Consider the following 22,305-nt stretch of genomic DNA (forward strand, 5'->3'; position numbering starts at 1 on the left):
TACGGTATGAGAATTTAGACAAGGGGGCTAATGTGAGGGATAAGGGACATGAAGGTGTTAAAATACAGGTACTAAAGAGACAGGATCGAGATGAGGTATGCAGTTAAAAAAATTATCTCACATAAAATAATTCAAATTATCTGCTGCCTACTCTTCATTTATTAATTATTCCTATCGAGACCTGACTTTGAACCTAGGACTTCTGTTGCATCTAGCAGTAGCTCTTATTACTATGCCACCTGAGATGCTGGACAACACCTTGCATGTACCTCATCCCTGGAAAACTTTACTTACTATCCTGTTTCTGGTAAACCTTGAACTCCCTCCTCCTCCCATGAACTCCCTATTTAAGCCATGCCTTTGCACTTACTGTTTGCCAGATTATTGTACTCTTCTCCAGCCTTAACTTGCTCCTTGTGCTCTTGTTGCTGTCCTTATTTTTATTACCACTAGTTACCAACTTTTGGCTTATTCCTTGACTTTGCTTCTGCTTGATCCTAACCTGCAACACTTGTTACCAACCTATGGCTTGTTCATTGATTACATTTTTGCTTGGTCGCTATCTGCTACTGGACACACCATGCTCACCTCTTGGTGGAATGATCCTGAGGACAGCGACCTGGTACTAGCATGCAGCACAACCCATCTCAAGCATCAGGAGCCTTGGAGAAGACTGGTTAGTGTGTAGACCCTGTGCCTCCTTCACAGAATTATACAGTCCTTACTCTATGAATATACATAGAGTAGTGAGGGTTAGAAATACTGGCAGGATTTTTTTTGCTCACAAAGTAAAAAGGCCAGCACTCCATAAAGACCCTCAGTTGTTTATTGTGAGCTTCACAAAACTAGTGACAAAGAAAGAGTGACAAAACAGATTTTTTTTTTACTTTTCTGTAAAATCTGTTTCTTGGAGTGCATTTCAGGACACATGTGGGCTGGCGGATGTTGACTGCTGCAAGTGACTGTAAGCCCACCAGGTTCTTCTGGGCTACCTAGGCGCTGTGGCACAGGCATGGCATTCCTTCAGAGTGCATGCACCGATGCTCCTTTCCAAGTAAATATCTCCTAAATGGTGCATGTTTAGGAGATATTTACAGTACCTTCAGGTAAGCCTGTAGGGGATGGTATCAACAGAGGGGATCACAGGTTCTTGGATATGCTTCAACAAGGTAATAGTTTCAAAAACCTCTTCGGAATTGGTGTCAGCAAAATAGCTTACAGATTAGGCTGTAAATGGGAGCCTTTAGAATTCTTTGGCTGCCATGGAAGCCTTTTTCAGCGCTTTCTCCCAAAATATCATGTCAGTCTTTTGGGTGCTCTTATCTCCCTTCTCTCCCTAAACTTCTCCTGAGGGGAGACATTTTCTGCTTCTTCTATAAAATCATCCTCCTTTGGGTTCAGAAGTGCAGCAGCCTCTTCGTTTCCAGACCCTGTCTGAGAACCCCTGGGAGAATCAATTTAAGGTTCAGGAAGCAGGAAGTTTTCAATATTGAAACCTGGTGAAGAGGTAGACTCATCAGGTTCTGTAGGGATTATTTAAGCAGAAAAGGGAATCTCTTACTAGAAACTTGTCAAAAGGGCACTTGAATGTGAGGCAGGGGTGGGTGCCAGAAGGCTGTCTTTTATAGCAGTTAGGAGTGGTCACCAGTCTATTGCTACTTCTACCGCCTCTTCCTCTTCTGGAGCCCTCAACTCTCTGACAACTCTTTGATAAACTTGTCAGAGTTGTAGGTGGGTACTTTCTATGGGCACCTGTTCTGCTCGGCCAGTGGAGTAAGGAGTCTGCGTATTAAGGTGGTGTTGGTCCCAATCAGTAGTGAACACTGCTTTATCCCCGCAGGTCTGGGGCAAATGATTGCTAGAGTATCGAAAGTCTCTGCTCTTCCTGTCAAAGTGGGCCTAAAGGCTAAATGAAAAGGCATGTAACCATCATATGGGCACTTCTGATTCTCAATTCCCCAAATCTCTAGCTCATTTAACTTCTGTATGGGGATGTACTTCAAGTGTTTGTCATAAAAGTCCCTATACAGTAGGGTCACCTGGGCCCCGATATAAAGCAAAGCTTTAGTCTCTGAGGTTGAGGCTTGGCACTTCTGATGTAAGCTTTCTTAAGTTTAGTTGCTCGCTGCCAGAGGATTGGCTTTCCCAATTTCTCAGAGTGATGTGTATTGATTTCCCACTCTAGAGTCCCAGTCAGCGGAGTTGGGAGCTGAACTGGCTCTGAGGGACAACTAAAATCGGAAGTCTGGGTGGTTTTGGTCTCTAAAGTTTGTGTTTCCTGAGAATTTGAGCTATGTTCTTTGGGCCCTCAGCTGGCTCCTTCACTGAGGTCCGCAGAAGTTTTCTGCCATCTTTGGGAAGAATAACCTTTTTAAGGCCTGTATCATGTCAGATTGGCCATTGACTCTGCAGGCATTGGGCCCTAAAGTGTCTTGGTTCTCCACACTGGAAAAAACATCTGGAGTACCCTGGGCTGGATTACCTTCTTTCAGCTGACAATGTCTGTCCCATCTTTGACATTGTCTTCTGCATGGCAAAGTGAGCCTCCATAGCCTGTCCCACAGTCTTTTGGACTGTTGAATCATGGCTTGGGCTTGAGCTGAGACAGAGTCTGCACTATACCATCCATGGTACTCATGACCTGCGCCTCAGGCACCCTCTCTCTGTTTGAATCAGCTTGGGTAACACAAGAGGAAGCCCTGGGCTGGAATCCACCTTGAACTTCGGCCTTCCTGGCCTTGGCCGCCATCAGAGATTCTTCCTCTCGTATGGTCTTTAGCAGCTTCAAATACGTCACAGCATCATAAGGATAACTGACTCTAAGTTTCTGTACAATTGGATCTAGGGGTAGGGCTCCCTTCTGAACCTTTCTGGCACCTTCTGCCTTCTCCCCTCCTTTGACGACCACCTGGTGCAGAACCTTGTGCAACCTTTGAACATAGTTAGCCAATTTCTCCCCTTCTCGTTGATAGGTGTGCTCAAATAGATTTCCACTACAATAATGGCGGTATATATACTGTGATTTTTAATTTTTTTTTATTTTTATTAGTAATGGTGGAAATCAGCGACTTATAGTGGGACTGTGACGGGCATTCTGACACTGGGAAGTGACTTGGTTTCACTGACATTCCCAGTGACACCAATACAGTGATCAGTGCTAAAAAAAAGCACTGACACTCTACTAATGGCACTAGGCAGGAATGGGTTAACATCTGGTGCGATCAAACGGTTAACTGGGTGCTGTGTGCCGCTTTTCATTGTGTCCTGTGTTAGTGTTTCACTGTAACCACCATGCTTTGTATGGCGGTGCTATGCACAGCCATGCAAAGCAGTGTGCAGGAGCTGACAGGGAGGAGAACTGTAATGTTTACTAACAGTTCTCCCATTAGGGATGCTTGGCAATCACTGGCGCTGGCGAGCAATCACCGTTCCGGGACCCGGTGATTGACAGCCGAGGCCGTGTATGGTGGAACGGGTAGGGCACGCATGCGCCTAGCGCACGCCCCCCCTGCCTGGTACTGCCAAATCACATATATATATATATATGATTTTGCGCACCCATGCCACCCTGTAGCAGTACTTCTGATGATAATAATAACAGACAAAGGGGTTAATTCTTCCTAACAGGAGCACAGACAGCAATAGTGTCCTGACAGGTGTTCTAGTTCCTCTCCACTCTATACAAAACTAAAAAAAAAAAGTTTTATCTTTAGTTATAATTTAACCCTTCACTGCTTTATCCAAAGTTTTTTTTTTGTCAGAAGGGTGTTGCAGCAATTCAAGAGTGCCTAAAAATCATGGCTACTCTCATAAATCTAGAGTTGAGATGAACCAGGGCACAGTGGCAGCTGTGACAATGCAGAGTTCCATCACGGACTGTAGGGAAACTCTGACGTAACTGAAGATAGAACGTTATGGACAGGAGCTGGTAGATGATTTCCAAAGCGAACATTCCGCCCTTTCAGGAAGCGTCCTCCGTTGCCACAGTTACGGAACGCCACCGGCTCGTTTATAGTCTTCCGGGAAGACATCTCGCGAGATTATACAACCAGCCGTGGTTACCTGGCAACGCACAGACTCCAACCGCAGCAACTCGTGCACCTGCAGCCATGGAAGCGGATGGAGAGAACTACTACCTAGAGCGTATCCTATTCTGCTTGTGGGGACACGGTGACCGGGTTACGGTGCAGGGGGGGGAAGATGGATGGGGCTGCAGGGACTAGGGGGAATATGGCTGAATGTGACTGGCGGGGATAGGCTCATCAGTCTCCGAGTCCAGCGGCTTCCAGAGGGAGTGTGATTACTGCAATATAAACATGCTGCTTTCCTGCTTGGGCTCCATGTTGCTGCAATCACAGCACACAGCCTCCTGACCAGGCTCAGGCCATTTCCCTGATACAAATCATAGGACACCAAGGACAGGCAATGACAGCAGCTGTGTCAGCAGCACATGGCCCTGCTTTTCCTCTGGGATGTTCCTCTAATTAGGAAATGACCCCAGGATTAAATTCCCGCACCCGCAGGCAAAACGCAACGCTCTTTAGCAGGTGTGGGGGTGCCAATAATTCTTAAGGTGATTGTAAGGCCTGGTGCACACAGGACTGGAGCATAGGCATCCAGGGAGGTAAAAGCAGCAATAAACAGCTGCCTAAGTCTAGGTTCACACCTAAGCGGGTTGTATTTTGCAGAAACGCACTTCAGTCCCGTTAATATGATTTCCAATGGGACACGTTCACATCGCCATGTTTTCACTCACATTTTTTGGAAAGGGTCAGGTACTTTTTTACAAGCAAAACGACTTCAATGGAAATGCTGCAGAAATGCATGTAGTGCGTTTTTTTTAATGCGTTTTGTGTTTTAATCTTCCCAGCTACAAGTCGGGGGAAAAACAAAACGCATCAAAAGTGCATGTGCAAAAATGCCAAATACACTGCAAGAAGCACTGCAGAAGCGGATCAGACGCACACTGCGTAGGTGTGAACCGAGCCTAAAGCTGTGTTGTACAAACATGTTTAGGAATGTCAAGTAATTTATTTTGGCCATTGGATTGAATGAGCGCTCAAGGATCAAATGCTCCAAGCGCTTAAGCGCTGATGGCTCCTGCGTCTTCCTCTGTGTCCTGTGGGGAACACAGACCAGCACTGCTGCAGATAGGCACTGCGCTGGGTCAGGAAAGGACTCGGGTAAGTATATAGGGTGGTGAGGGGGAAATACTATTAATGAGGCATTTTTTTAATCTTAATGCAGTGGCTGCACTAAGGTAAAAAATGTCTTGCCTTTAGAACCACTTAAATGTGCCCCCCCATGCATCTGAAAACGCAGTTTGTTTTTGGGGGGTGCTACTGTGGCACCATGCAGTTCTGTGCGTCTGCCCTGTGGGTGCATTTTGAATAAAGAGTGGGGGACCTTATCCCAGTATTTACTGCAAGTACAGCTTCATATGAATTGGCTGCTGTGTCCACACAAACACGACGCACAGGACCCTCAGTAGTGTGAACCTAGCCTTAGAGAGATCTCGCTTCACTCCATGTCCTGTGGAGCTTCTGGCATGTTCAGACTAGGATCATATATACAACAGGAGTGTATATGTATGGATTCTGGGCAAGGTAGATGATTGGCATGTACTGGTGACTGACATCTGGCAGGCTTGCACAGGTACCTAGTTACTGGTGTGAATGAGAGAGGGCATGTTTGGATTTTTGTCCGAACCCAGGTGAGTGCTCCTGCCAGTAAGCTGTCACCTGTATGGTCCAAGAATCTGCGGCTGGGACAGTCCCTGTCCCCTAGCCACACATATACAAGAGGTGTATATACAGTCAAGTCCATAAATATTGGGACATCGACACAATTCTAACATTTTTGGCTCTATACACCACCACAATGGATTTCAAATGAAACGAACAAGATGTGCTTTAACCGCAGACTGTCAGCTTTAATTTGAGGGTATTTACATCCAAATCAGGTGAACAATGTAGGAATTACAACAGTTTGCATATGTGCCTCCCACTTTTTAAGGGACCAAAAGTAATGGGACAATTGGCTTCTCAGCTGTTCCATGGCCAGGTGTGTGTTATTCCTTCATTATCCCAATTACAACAAGCAGATAAAAGGTCCAGAGTTCATTTCAAGTGTGCTATTTGCATTTGGAATCTGTTGCTGTCAACTCTCGAGATAAGATCCAAAGAGCTGTCACCATCAGTGAAGCAAGCCATCGTTAGGCTGAAAAAACAAAACAAACCCATCAGAGAGATAGCAAAAACATTAGGCGTGGCCAAAACAACTGTTTGGAACATTCTTAAAAAGAAGGAACGCACCGGTGAGCTCAGAAGCACCAAAAGACCTGGAAGACCACGGAAAACAACTGTGGTGGATGACTGAAGAATTCTTTCCCTGGTGAAGAAAACACCCTTCACAACAGTTGGCCAAATCAAGAACACCCTCCAGGAGGTAGGTGTATGTGTGTCAAAGTCAACAATCAAGAGAAGACTTCACCAGAGTGAATACAGAGGGTTCACCACAAGATGGAAACCATTGGTGAGCCTCAAAAACAGGAAGGCCAGATTAGAGTTTGCCAAACGACATCTAAAAAAGCCTTCACAGTTCTGGAACAACATCCTATGGACAGATGAGACCAAGATCAACTTGTACCAGAGTGATGAGAAGAGTATGGAGAAGGAAAGGAACTGCTCATGATCCTAAGCATACCACCTCATCAGTGAAGCATGGTGGTGGTAGTGTCATGGCGTGGGCATGTATGGCTGTCAATGGAACTGCTTCTCTTGTATTTATTGATGATGTGACTGCTGACAATAGCAGGAGGATGAATTCTGAAGTGTTTTGGGCAATATTATCTGCTCATATTCAGCCAAATGCTTCACAAATCATTGGACGCCGCTTCACAGTGCAGATGGACAATGACCCAAAGCGTACTGCAAAAGCAACCAAAGAGTTCTTTAAGGGAAAGAAGTGGAATGTTATGCAATGGCCAAGTCAATCACCTGACCTGAATCTGATTGAGCATGCATTTCACTTGCTGAAGACAAAACTGAAGGAAAATGCCCCAAGAACAAGCAGGAACTGAAGACAGTTGCAGTAGAGGCCTGGCAGAGCATCACCAGGGATGAAACCCAGCGTCTGGTGATGTCTATGCGTTCCAGACTTCAGGCTGTAATTGACTGCAAAGGATTTGCAACCAAGTATTAAAAAGTGAAAGTTTGATTTATGATTATTATTCTGTCCCATTACTTTTGGTCCCTTAATAAGTGGGAGGCACATATGCAAACTGTTGTAATTCCTACACCGTTCACCTGATTTGGATGTAAATACCCTCAAATTAAAGCTGACAGTCTGCAGTTAAAGCACATCTTGTTCGTTTTATTTCAAATCCATTGTGGTGGTGTATAGAGCCAAAAATGTTAGAATTGTGTCGATGTCTTAATATTTATGGACCTGACTGTATGTGTAGCTGCAGGGTATGTCTTAGACCAGTGGTCTCCAAGCTGTGGCTCAGGGGCCAGATGTGGCCCTTTGCTTGCCTTTATCTGGCCCTTTGTACACTCTTCCTCCCCCTGATATGAGACACTATTCATCCCCCTGATATGAGACACTATTCATCCCCCACAGTGGGGCATAATTTCTGCCACTGACATCAACAATAGGGGACTATTGCTCCCACTGACACCAACGATAGGGCACTATTCCTCCCATTGACACAACTGATAGAGAACTATTCCTTGCACTGACTCCACTGATGGGGCACTTTTCCTTGCACTGGCACCAATGATGGGACTATTCCTTGCACTGACACCAATGATGGGGCACTATTCCTTGCACTGACACCAACAATGGGCCATGGGGTACTATTCCTCCCACTGAAACCAATTATGGGGCATTATTCCTCTCACTGACACCCATTATGGGTCATTATTCCTCTCACTGACATCAATGATAGGGCACTATTCCTCCTCCCTAGTACCAAAGATGCACTATTTACTCTCACCAATGTTAGGACAGTTTCTACTCCCCCTGGCCACATTCCAGCCCCCTTAACCACTTGCCTATCAGGCACTTTTACCCCCTTACTGCCCAGGCCAATTTTCAGCTTCCAGCACTGCTGCACTTTGAATGACAATTGCGCGGTCATGTAATACTGTACCCAAACAAAATTTTTTTAAATTTTTTTGAGACAGAGCTCTCTTTTGGTGTTATTTAATCCCCACTGGGTTTTTTATTTTTTGCTAAACAAACTAAAAAATACAGAAAATTTTGAAAAAAAAAAAGTTTTTTTTCTTAGTTTCTGTTATAAAATTTTGTAAATGAGTCATTTTTCTCCTTCACTGATGTGTGCAATTGAGACTACTGCTGGCGGCACTGATAGGGAGGCACTGGTAGGTGGCACTGATGGGCATCGCTGATAAGCACTGAAAGGCAGCACTGTTAGGCAGCACTGATTGGAACTGTTAGGCATCGCTGATAGGCACTGATTGGAACTGTTAGGCGGCACTGACTGGCACTGATAGTTGGCACTGAAAAGTAGCTCTGATGGGCACTGTGGCATTAATGTGCACTGGTTGGCACTGATATGTGGCATTGATGGGCACTGACAGGTGGCACTGATGGGGCTACACTGATCATCAGGGCACTGATCATCTGTGCCCTGATGATCAGTGTAGATGTCCCCTTTGAGGAATGCCGATTATCAGCTCTCCTGTTAGCGTGAGGAGAGGACTGCCGATAACCGGCATTTCCTTGTTTACTTGCAATCAGCTGTGATTGGACATAGCTGATCACATGACAGAGCCGATGTCACCGGCTCTTTACTCTGATCGGTGATCTGCTGTGCACAGCACACCACCGATCATTTTACCATGCGCCCCCCGAAGGCGCGCATGCACAGTTAGAGTGGGAGGACATCATATGCCATCCTCCCAGAATGAGAGAACTACCGTCCGCCCGTCATTTCCTTATATGGGGGGCTGGAGGCGGTTAAAGTCTGAAGGACAGTAAACTGGCTCTTTGTTTTAAAAGTTTGGAGACCCTTGCCTTAGACGCTTGGCCCAGTACAGTAACATCTTTCTGGTGGATTTGCTCACGTGGGTTTGGACTAGGATCTGAGCACGCCCGTTACCTGAGACTAGGATCCAAGCATGCATGGACTCAGCCCTGCTTGACACGAAGTGAGAGTATTTTCCTATAATGAGAGATCTCCCACTTGTAGTGGCCAAACATAAGATTTTATTATCCTGTCAATTGTGTGATTTGATCAAAATGATCAGCAAACAAATAGCCACAACTTCTCTTCTGATTTAGATCAGACTCTATCCAACTTTTTTGACTGGTCAAGGTGCACAGTTATTGATGGTTTTGCATCGATCGGCAGCACCAAGATGCTTTGGTCATGGATCCATTTGTATTTCTATCAAGCAGATTGAGGTTTGATGTGACAGTTATCATTCAGGGCATATCTTGGGGAAAAAAAAAATCATTAAAGCGGAACTAAGCTCATCAATTTAACGGCTTCAGAAAACCTTTACATTCTTGGCATGTAGGGAATACTAACTGCCACAATTGCTTGTTAAACCAACTGTCAAACCATAAAATGGCTGGTGCCATAACTGATCACATGTAGAGCACCATGGCAGTTGCACATCAAACAGAGGCTGAGTTGGCAGCTCCCTGGGCTGAAAAGGATAGGAGGATTTAGTTCCACTTTAGGCTCCATGTACACAGGACATTTGGTAAACACTTCTGAACGATGGAAACTGACTGATGGAAAACGTAGGTTAAAAACGCCTGTTTAGCCGCAATTGCATACCGCATTTATGAGCGTTTGCGTTTAGAAGCTTTTTTTAAAGATAACCTCCGGAGACCTTCCAAAATGCCCAGAATGCACTGAAAAACAGTAACATTAACTATTTCAGTCATCTTGAGAGGAATAGAGAGAGCAGAAGCAGAGAGAGCAAGATGTGTTGAGATGACCTGTCTTTTCTGGTTGTATTCACTATGGATCCCATCATGAGCATAATGCGGCACGTTCTACCATTTTTTTTCTTCACACAAAACCTGGAACTGACTGCGCTGGTGTACTAGGTCCATTTTGAATACATGGAAAACACTTTGCATGTATTTCTGATGATGAAAAAAGGCTCTGGACAGCATCTGGATATGGAACAGTTAAAAAACACCTCTGTAACAAACAGCTATATATAATCAATGCAGATACATGTACTACTAGTAGGTCCCACATTAAGAAATACCTTATCTCGGCAAAGGTTAAGAGAAGATAATATGATAGTAGCAAGTGTGATAGCTCAACATGTTTCGTGATAAAATGTAAATACTATCTTTTCAATACTCCCTCACACCCACCAGTACAAAACAAAACACCAACAAAATGTCCACATATAAATCCAAAAATATATAAATAAAATTAAAATTAAAATAAAATAAAATAAAAATAAAAATAAAAAATGAAAGTCCAAAAATACAGTGCCTTCCAATAATTAGTGCTTTTCAAACGCTTAGGAAACAGTCCATTTTGCTGAATTCCAATCCAGGACCTCAAAATCAGGATACCTCAAAAAAATATAAACTCAATATAGTGCATTATCATTACAACAAAAAGAAAAGAGACACTCGTGAAAACTGAAAGTGATTCCTCCAGGACTTCCACCCGTGATAAAACAACACTCCAAAAGGTGATAAAGTGCAGCACTCCACACCAGTGTTACCATCCAAATGGACTAGAACCATTACCCTCTAATAAAATATATCCAAATAAGATAGTGCCATCTCTCTTGTGAGAATAAAAACTATTACCCTCTTGCAATGCAGACCAAGCAAAATTCCTTCCAAGCAGTCCAGAGTTTTCCCCACTTCAGAGGCTTCTATTTGCTACCAATCCTCCTTCCCAGTTCCTCAAAAGGGGCAGATAGTACACAACTCAGTGAAGTATATATAAAGGATTTCACAATTTATTAATATCTTACATAGAAAACGCCAGCGTCCATCCTCTCCCACAGTTCATATCTCTGAATTCCAGTGTTCAAGATGGCCGTGCCGCTACTTCCGGTTTGAAATCGTATAGTACGTCCTTACGTCCTTGACGCGTTTCGTCACTTCCGACTTGTTCACAAGGGTTCCGGACGTCCTATGTGCGGCTCCTCTTATCCTACTCTAAGTATTGGCAGGATAATCGAGCCTCCATCTTAACTCATGGCAACATCCGCCACTTACTATGTCTTCTGAATACGACTTTCATAAACGGAAAGGCGGACTACAATCACATTACAATACATCTAAAATTCACAAATGATTACAATATTCACCTATAAGGAAAATCCTAAGGATAATAAAACTATACTACCCAGAACAATATAAAGTAAAGGGAGACCATTCCCACACTCTCTTGCTCCCCCTAATGTCCAAAGTTAAATAGCAACCAATTATCCCATCCTACTATCAACTCATAATTAACATTATGATGACATCAATATTATTGTGTGAATATAAAGAACACCTCCCTCTAATTCCTAAACATTACCACTCACTAGATCATATAAATAGTACGCGTCTCCTTCCTACAATGAAACCCTACATAAACTCTAAAATACACAATAAGATAAATATATATTAATAATTCCCTCTCACCATATGGATATGGACACGAAGCATATAGGCTACATATAAAATATAATGTATAAAATATATAAAATACTCAATATTTGATTTGAGTGTTTCCAAAGTCTTCAATAAATAGCAAATATACTAAATATACTATCGCTTGCAGCTCCAATATAAAGCCAACTCCCTTTTTTTTAAAAATTAAAAATCAGAAATAAAACAATTAAGATCCAATTCAATATTCAAACCTCTAGGTTTTAAAGTGCGTAATTTATAGATCCAAAATGTTTCATTCCGAGAAAGCATCTGAATTCTATTCCCCCCTCTCCAATGAGATTCTACCATGTCAATCCCACAGAATTTTAATCCACTAGGGTCAGACTTATGAAATTTTTTAAAATGTCTAGCCACATTATGATTACTTTTCCCTTTGGCAATATTTCCTACATGTTCTTTCAATCTTTCAGATAGGGCCCTTTTTGTCCTGCCTATATACTGCAGTTTGCAAGGACATTCTAGCAGGTAGGTAACATATTTAGTACTGCAAGTAATAAATTTTCCTACTTCGTACCTTTCCCCCGTATTACATGACATAAAGTCATTAATCTTTCTGTCTTTAATATTAGTAGTTTTGCATATCTTGCACTTTTTACATGGGAAAAACCCTGTCAAATTGAACAACCTCATACTCTTCTTATTAGGGGGTGAGATGACCCCTTTCACTAAGCTATTTCTTAAATTATTATTTTTTCTGTAGATAAAAGGTGGTCTACTTGGAAGAAGGGAACCTAATGTCACGTCTTTTTTTAAAATCGGCCAATACCTACTAAAAATCTTTTCTACCTCTCTGTACTGGCAATTGAAACGAGAGATAAAAGCATATTCAACTTTTTTATTTGCTTCTTTTACTTTATTTTCTTTTTTAATCTTCCCCTCCCCTAAATAATTTTTACTGATTTGAAACCTAATGTTCTCTAATTTTATAGGATCATATCCTTTCTGTATGAAACGTTCTTTGATAATGTTCGATTGTGTGATGTAATCATCCAATCTCGAACAGTTCCTCATGATCCTGGAGAACTGACCTTTGGGGATTCCCTCAATCCATTGAGGGTGATGACAGCTATTAAAAGGGATAAACCCATTCCTGTCTGTCTCTTTAAAGAAAGTTTTAAAATGTATTCTATTATTATATTTAAAAATATTGAGATCTAAAAAGTTGGCCGACTGTGCACAAATATTCTGAGTAAATCCCAATCCAAATTCATTTCTTCCAATAAAATCCAAGAATATTTCCAAATTTTCAACCGTTCCCTCCCAGACCACCAAGATATCATCAATAAACCTTTTCCAGACCTTTAACCCCTCCCAATATCTTCCATATATTTCCTTCCATTCCCACCTAGCCAAAAAAACATTCGCCAGGCTAGGCGCGAACTTCTATCTTCCTTTTATCTACAGAAAAAATAATAATTTAAGAAATAGCTTAGTGAAAGGGGTCATCTCACCCCCTAATAAGAAGAGTATGAGGTTGTTCAATTTGACAGGGTTTTTCCCATGTAAAAAGTGCAAGATATGCAAAACTACTAATATTAAAGACAGAAAGATTAATGACTTTATGTCATGTAATACGGGGGAAAGGTACGAAGTAGGAAAATTTATTACTTGCAGTACTAAATATGTTACCTACCTGCTAGAATGTCCTTGCAAACTGCAGTATATAGGCAGGACAAAAAGGGCCCTATCTGAAAGATTGAAAGAACATGTAGGAAATATTGCCAAAGGGAAAAGTAATCATAATGTGGCTAGACATTTTAAAAAATTTCATAAGTCTGACCCTAGTGGATTAAAATTCTGTGGGATTGACATGGTAGAATCTCATTGGAGAGGGGGGAATAGAATTCAGATGCTTTCTCGGAATGAAACATTTTGGATCTATAAATTACGCACTTTAAAACCTAGAGGTTTGAATATTGAATTGGATCTTAATTGTTTTATTTCTGATTTTTAATTTTTAAAAAAAAGGGAGTTGGCTTTATATTGGAGCTGCAAGCGATAGTATATTTAGTATATTTGCTATTTATTGAAGACTTTGGAAACACTCAAATCAAATATTGAGTATTTTATATATTTTATACATTATATTTTATATGTAGCCTATATGCTTCGTGTCCATATCCATATGGTGAGAGGGAATTATTAATATATATTTATCTTATTGTGTATTTTAGAGTTTATGTAGGGTTTCATTGTAGGAAGGAGACGCGTACTATTTATATGATCTAGTGAGTGGTAATGTTTAGGAATTAGAGGGAGGTGTTCTTTATATTCACACAATAATATTGATCTCATCATAATGTTAATTATGAGTTGATAGTAGGATGGGATAATTGGTTGCTATTTAACTTTGGACATTAGGGGGAGCAAGAGAGTGTGGGAATGGTCCCCCTTTACTTTATATTGTTCTGGGTAGTATAGTTTTATTATCCTTAGGATTTTCCTTATAGGTGAATATTGTAATCATTTGTGAATTTTAGATGTATTGTAATGTGATTGTAGTCCGCCTTTCCGTTTATGAAAGTCGTATTCAGAAGACATAGTAAGTGGCGGATGTTGCCATGAGTTAAGATGGAGGCTCGATTATCCTGCCAATACTTAGAGTAGGATAAGAGGAGCCGCACATAGGACGTCCGGAACCCTTGTGAACAAGTCGGAAGTGACGAAACGCGTCAAGGACGTAAGGACGTACTATACGATTTCAAACCGGAAGTAGCGGCACGGCCATCTTGAACACTGGAATTCAGAGATATGAACTGTGGGAGAGGATGGACGCTGGCGTTTTCTATGTAAGATATTAATAAATTGTGAAATCCTTTATATATACTTCACTGAGTTGTGTACTATCTGCCCCTTTTGAGGAACTGGGAAGGAGGATTGGTAGCAAATAGAAGCCTCTGAAGTGGGGAAAACTCTGGACTGCTTGGAAGGAATTTTGCTTGGTCTGCATTGCAAGAGGGTAATAGTTTTTATTCTCACAAGAGAGATGGCACTATCTTATTTGGATATATTTTATTAGAGGGTAATGGTTCTAGTCCATTTGGATGGTAACACTGGTGTGGAGTGCTGCACTTTATCACCTTTTGGAGTGTTGTTTTATCACGGGTGGAAGTCCTGGAGGAATCACTTTCAGTTTTCACGAGTGTCTCTTTTTTTTTTGTTGTAATGATAATGCACTATATTGAGTTTATATTTTTTTGAGGTATCCTGATTTTGAGGTCCTGGATTGGAATTCAGCAAAATGGACTGTTTCCTAAGCGTTTGAAAAGCACTAATTATTGGAAGGCACTGTATTTTTGGACTTTCATTTTTTATTTTTATTTTTATTTTATTTTATTTTATTTTAATTTTAATTTTATTTATATATTTTTGGATTTATATGTGGACATTTTGTTGGTGTTTTGTTTTGTACTGGTGGGTGTGAGGGAGTATTGAAAAGATAGTATTTACATTTTGTTTGCACTTTCAAGGGTGAGAGTGATACTTTTCGTGAGGGAAACTTAGAGTCTTCAATATATATGTTTCGTGATAATATCACTTACTCTGGAGCTGTAAGGAGACATCTATATGAAGAGAGATAAGTTGATGAGCACACGTTATAATCAGTACCAATTGTATACATATCAGGCCACTTGGACAACTGGAATACCTTAAGGTATATGCATCTGCACAAGAACAGAGGAAGGGAGCGTCCGGCCATACCATGAGGGGCCAATCGATGAGGGAATCCCCACAAAGCTGGGGTGGCAAGCCACCTGCAACGTGTCAATACCTGATGTATAGAAAGTATATAAATGTTGAAAACCGTATATTGAGACACTTTTTGATGGTTTGTGCCACTATATTTATGATCCTGGACAGAAGGCAACATCCCTGGGAACGTAGAAGGCTTATTCTCCCATCTCCACAGTGTCAGTGTGCATTCTCTGTTTCTCGCTGTATGGGAATTTAGTAGCACCAGTGTGGTGCGTGTTTTGTTTTGTTTTTTTCCCGATGACAGTGGCCTTTTTTTCCTCTGAGCCAAGAGAAGGAATCTCTGGAGTAGATTCTCACCCAATCTGTGACCTTTCAATCTAGCCTTTGCTTCTGGTTCTCCTTCCCTTTTTCTAGTGACTGTCCAGATAATGGGGCAGTTAAAGGCATTCTGAACCTTAGTTCTTATCCTGTGGACAGTATCTAGGGTTCTGTTTGGGATGCTATTTTTATTCTTTGTTCCCCCTTGTGCACTTGGTCGCAGTTATCTACTTTAAACTCAGTGAGGGACAAATGAAGGTGGGAAGTTTCTGCTTGTGTTTCCTAATAAAGGTGGAACCAATCATTTTTCATGTAGTTGTCCTGAACGATTCCTATAAATACTGCTCAGTACTTCTAGGTGGGAATTTTCTCTTTTATAAGTTATAAACCCTGGAGCTCCTCATCATGTATGTGAGAATACTAGGTGATACACTTGACACTTACACTCTGTATAGGTAGAAAAATTGGGACGCTGTGTAAAATCTACATAAACTGTGTTCACTTACTTTTTCCAGCACTGTGAATGTTTACTGGGTGTGGTCAATAAAAACAGGAGAAATTAGAATTGTTTGTATGTTATCAGCACATTGTTAGCATTGTTGTGTTTGTTAGCATAAGCACATTGTGTTTGCAGATTGTTGTGACTTAGATGAGGATCAGGTCACATTTTATCGCAAATTACTGCAGAAAACCAGTAAATTCCAATGGATTTACATACAATCCCAATTCCAAAAAAGTTAGAAAGCCATGTAAAATCTACATAAAAAAAGAATGCAATGATTTGCAATTTCCTAAACCCATATTTTATTCACAATAGAAAACAACATATTAAATGTTTAAACTAAGAAAATACCTTCCTGTTTTAAGAAAAAAAATAAGGTAATTTTGAAATTGATAGCAGCAACATGTCTCAAAAAGTTGGGACAGGGCAACAAAAAGCTGACAAAGTACAACCCCAATTAAAAAAAGGTTGGGACAGAGCCATGTTTCCATGGTGCAGCACTCCTTTTAACAACACTCTATAAATGTGTGGGAACTAAGGAGACCAGTTGCTGGAGTTTTGGGACATGATTGTTGTCCCATTCTTGCCTGAGCATATGCTACTCTAAAACCTGGATCTATATCTTTCAGCATTGATTGTGTCTTTTCAGATAGCCAAGCTGCCCATTCCATACACACTAATGCACCTCTGTACCATCAGAGATGATTGTGCTTGATGTGGCACCGATGGTTGTCAAAACGAATTTTAAATTTCAAATCGTCTGACCACAGTACAGTTTTCCTCTTTGTATCAGACCATTTTAAGTTCGCTTTGACCCGGAATAGATGTGTATCATCATGCTCAGATATGGCTTGCATGATAGAGTTTTACCTTGTGTTATTGCTTTATTTTGTGTTTTGGCCTTGTCCCTTGTGCACAGAGATTTCTCCATATTTTCTGAATCTTTTGATGATATTTATGTACTGTAGATGATGATTTGTTTAAAGTGATTGTAAAATTAGAAGGGTTTTTTTTTTACCTTAATGCACTCTCTGCATTAGAGTAGTTCTAAATGAAAAAGCTTTTTTTTTTTTTTTTTTTTTTCTTTATCTACATGCATTCTGTGATGGACTCTGGGCACCCAGACTTGGTATCTCCACCAAGAAGCTGCTTCCCACTAGTTTTTGTAGTAAACTAGAAGTACTGCTTTTACGAGAGAAACACACTGTATACAGAAAATCCTAAGACAAGAACTAAACTACATTATCACAGACAATGCCCACCTCACAGTCCAGCTCCCACATAGGAATGCGTTATACATACAAAGCCATATGTTACAGTGGGAGTTTTCCTGCAACCCCAGGTCCGTGACAATAATTCCCCGTTCCATAGTCTGGCAGACTGGGCTAGATCCAATACAGGTCAGCTTGGGGATGTCCAGAACCTATACTACAATCAAAGGATTTGCCAGGAAAGTCCATCTTTGTTGCTGTTTTGTCATCCTGGCCTGTACTGCACAGTAAAGTTGTAGGGCTGCAGGGCACGACTCCACCCCAATAAGCATACATTGTCTCCAGAGACTCAATTCAACCAGATCAATGGATGGGAGTCAGTGAGCACTGTGCAGGATCATTCATAGAGATATAACTGAAGTTTTTTCATGGCCCACCCTAGTTCACATTTCTTTTTCCACTGCTGCAGGTACCCAGGTGGAGCAGATATTCCTCCCAGGTATTGTAGATCGCAATGTCGTCCAGATATGCACGAGCATAATCCTGGAGGCTATTGAGGAGTTGATCTACCATCCTTTTGGAACATCGCCAGAGCATTCTTCATCCCAAATTGCTTGACCTTAAACTGGTAGAAGCAGAAGGGATGATGAATGCCAACCTCGGAACACATTCCAGGTCAAGAGGACTCATCACAACAATTAGCAAAAACAATGAGCTTATACTGATAACATAAAAACTATTTTAATTTCTCGTATGATTATTGAACACACCCAGTAAACATTCATAGTGCTGGGAAAAAAAGTAAACTTTTGGGGTTAATAGCTGGTCGAACAATAAAAAAAAAAAAAAAAAACTCTTACACTGCGCTTAGTGACAGTCAAGATAAACTATAAATTATTCAGCTGCATTCAAAAACATCCAACCATGTACTCAAACCTTTCTATATATATGTTTCGCTGAATACATACATTTAAATTAAGAATAAAAAACATAATGTGATGCATGAATTAAGTGTCATAAATTAAGTCCATCTATCAATCTAAAAAAGACCATATATAAACGTGAAAAATAATTTAAATATATACTTCAAAGTCCATATATCAATTAAAATCTCCTGTGATTAGTGTCTTCATTAAATCAATCCAGTGAACAGTGTATCCACCACCATCAACCACAGCTTCTTACCAGAAGCGCAGGCCCCAGATTATAGGTGGTCTGCAAAGGCATGAAACTGTGTGTGTGTGTTCCGATGTGTGTTTTCCACCCCTAAGAGGTTTGATTGCCACGATCTCCTCTCCTTGGTTTTTATAGGCTCAAATAAAAAAAATGAAAGAGTCTCCATAGTGAAGTACTATCAGAATGTTTTGTTATAAAATCGAAGATTGTACTTACAAAATGCCGATAAAACAATCGCATATATGAATGCTGCTGATGCTGGTTCCAGCTGGCGGGGATGACGTTAGCACAGATGTCCGTGCTGAGGAGGAGGAGTCCGTGCTGACATTATCCCCACCAGCTGTAGCTGGCACCAGCGGCTATCATATACACGATTGTTTTATCAGCATTTTGTAAGTAGAATTTTGGATTTTTTTTTTTCTATTGGTCTTATGTAATAGTCTAATTTTCTGAGATACTGAATTTTGGGTTTTCACTAGCTGTAAGCCATAATCATCAAAATTAAAAGAAAGACATGTTTGAATTATATCACTTTGTGTGTAATGAATCTATATAATATGAGTTTCACGTATTGAATTGCTGAGATAACATCATTTTTTGATGATATTCGAATATATTGAGATGCACCTGTACTGTTGAGTATTTTTCCCAACTGATTCTACTTTAGTTTCAACAGTCCACAAAATGGTTTTCCCAGTAGTGTTGTGGTTTGACAAGGTGCTCTTTGGCAACTTCAGGCAAGCAGCAATGTTTTTTTTTTTTTTTTGGAGAGCAGTGGCTTCCTCCATGCTGCTATGGACATACCTGCCTGTTCAAAGACTTACAGTGGATATAATGGATATAAATATAGTGGATATAAATAGTCTACAGACCCTTGTTAAAATGTCAGGTTTCTGTGATGTAAATACATGAGATAAAGATATGTAAATAAATGAGATAAAGATTTAGAAACCGCATTTTGACATTGCATGTTATTAAGCTTGTGATCTACTAGAACTCCCAGATCCTTCTCCACCATTGATTCCCCCAGTTGTACCCCCCCAGTATGTATGATGCATGCATATTCTTAGCCCCCAAATGTATAACCTTACATTTATCAACATTGAACCTCATTTGCCACATAGTTTCCCAATTAAACAGTGCATTGAGGTTGGCTTGTAAGTTGAAGACATCCTCTAAGGACGTTGTTTCACTGCACAGCTTGGTGTCATCTGCAAAGACTGAAATGGTATTTTTAATCCCAGACCCTATATCGTTTATAAATATATTAAAAAGTAAGGGTCCCTACAATGAATGGTCTAGGGTTGTTAGTGATGTACCCCAAAGGTCAGAGTATGCATCATTAACCACTTACCATTTTCTGTCCATTTACATACAGATTTTTCCAAGCCTGCAGACTTTACGTTAAACATTAGCCATGTGTGGGGAACTTTGTCAAATGCTTTTGCAAAATCCATGTATACCACGTCCACCGCCACCCCTCTGTCCAAGGTTTTGCTCACCTCCTCATAAAAAGAAATCAAATTTGTTTGACAACTTCTGTCTTTCATGAATCCATGCTATCTGTTGCGTAAAATATTTTTTTCCAGTAAGAACTCATCTATGTGGTCTTTTATTAAACTCTCCAGTATCTTCCCAACTATAGATGTTAAACTAACAGGTCTATAATTACTTGGTAAAGATTTTAATCCCTTTTTAAATATAGGCACCACATTGGCCTAATGCCAATCCAGTGGTACTGTGCCAGTCATGAGAGTCCCAAAAAATGAGAAACAATGGCTTTGAAATGACAGAGCGCAATTCTTTAAGGACCCGTGGGTGTATGCCATGTGGTCCAGGTGCTTTATTCACCTTTTTTCTGTCCACATATTTCTGGATCATATCAATTGTGAGCCAATGTGAATCATCTGGCGCTGTGTCAATACCATACCCATTATGGACAAGAGCTCCCCCATGCTCCTTTTGTATACACAGAGCTGAATACAATTTGCCTTCTGTTTGTCCCCAGTCACCCACTCTAGATTATTTTGTAAAGGGCCTACATGGTCAGACCTGACCTTTTTACTATTAATTTATTTGAAGATTTTTTTTGGGTTTGTCCTATCTTTTGCAATCTGTCGTTTGTTTTTAATTTTTGCGGCCTTCATTTTCTTTTTGCATATTTTGTTATATTCTTTGTAATGTTTAAAGGATGATAGCATGCCTTCATTTTATATATTTAATAAAAGCTCTTTTCTTATTATCTATAGATTTTTTAGCTTTGGCCATAAGCCACATAGGTTTGATTTTTAGCCTTTTAAACTTGTTGCCCATGGGAATATATTTTGCAGTGTGTTCACATACAGTATTTTTGAAGAACTCCCATTTACAGCTAACAATAAATGAAATCATGCTATGGTCACTGCTTCCCAGATTTCCTTTATATGGGCATTCATAATAAGCTCTGCATGGTTTGAGATTACCAGGTCCAGCAGAGCATCATTCCTAGTTGGTGCCACTATGAACTGTACCACAAAATTGTCCTGTAGTACGTTTATACATTTTTGCCCTTTTTAACTGTTCCTGCAGTTCCATTACTCCAGTCAATTTCCGGGTAGTTAAAACCCCCATTATTATCACTGGCCCAGCCCTTGCAGCCCTTTCGATCTGTGGAAGGAGCTGAGTCTACACCTTCTCATTAACACTGTGAGGTCTATAACAAACTAATGATTTACCTTTGTAGTATACACCCCCATGTGCAGTTTTACCCATAATGCTTTAGCCTCATCTCACTCTCCATCAACTAGGTCCTCTTTCACACTTTCTCTGAGATTACTTCTCACATAGAGACAGACACCACCACCTTTCCTATTTGCCCTGTCTCTTCGAAAGAGAACATAGACAGGAATATTAATGGCCCAGTCATGTGAAGAATGAAGCCAAGATTCTGCAATACTAATTAAATCAAAGTTCTCTTCTTGCACCAAAGCTTCCAACTCCCCTATTTTGCTTGACAGACTTCTGGCATTGGTGAACAAACACTTTAATCCATTGACACCTTGTGCACACGTATTTTGTATATTTTTATTTTTCATACAAATGGTACCAATTCCAATGGTTGTTTGTAACATGGGAACCTTCTTATCATCTGCCATAGCTCTCCCCTCATCTTTCCCCATTCCACCCACCAATGTGGACTGACCTTTGTGTGATCTGTCTACCTCATTATAATCTAATTCTCCCTCCCTCTCAATCCTAGTTTAAATACCCCTCCAGCCTCCCCATAAAACTCTCCCCCAGCACAGCAGATCTCCTTCCATTTAGGTACAAACCATCTCTAGCATATAGGTTGCACCCCAATGAAAGTCAGCCCAGTGCTCTAGAAACCCAAATCCTTCCCTCTTACACAAGGTCTGTAACCAAGCATTTAGTTCTCTAATCTCCCCCTGTCTTTCCTGAGTTGCGTATGGCACAGGTAATATTTCAGAGATTATAAGTTCTTATTTCCTCATTGAGGATTCTACGTTGTACCTTTTTGGGTGTCATCTTGGCTGGGCGCCAGTTTTAAACTGTCCCCATTTATAGACCATTTGTCTTTCAAGTGAGGGATGCCTAAAAACATTGGGATTGCTTCGTATCCATTCCCAGCCTTATGCAAATGAACTACTTTTGATCTTATGTCTTCAGAAAGCTCCCTTTGTGAGGCATGGTTCACAGATGCTTCTTATGAACAGCAAGCTTAAA

At 40.7% G+C, this 22,305-nt stretch overlaps 1 protein-coding gene across 1 annotated transcript in view; it reads left to right on the top strand.

Annotated features, from left to right (window-relative positions):
- Positions 1–3,997: 3,997 nt before the first annotated feature.
- The window catches only part of SPAG16 (sperm associated antigen 16), a 1,274,471-nt gene continuing 1,256,163 nt past the window's right edge, over positions 3,998–22,305 (top strand). The window contains exon 1 of the mRNA XM_089672306.1: positions 3,998–4,143. Within this exon, the coding sequence (XP_089528432.1) occupies positions 4,110–4,143 (34 nt within the window). The 5' untranslated portion in view covers positions 3,998–4,109. The remainder of the gene's footprint in view (positions 4,144–22,305) is intronic.

The sequence above is a fragment of the Staurois parvus genome, unplaced genomic scaffold (assembly GCF_062004578.1).
Source record: "Staurois parvus isolate SC_StPar_1 unplaced genomic scaffold, SC_StPar_1.0 ptg000011l, whole genome shotgun sequence".
In the NCBI taxonomy this organism is placed as follows: Eukaryota; Metazoa; Chordata; class Amphibia; order Anura; family Ranidae; genus Staurois; species Staurois parvus.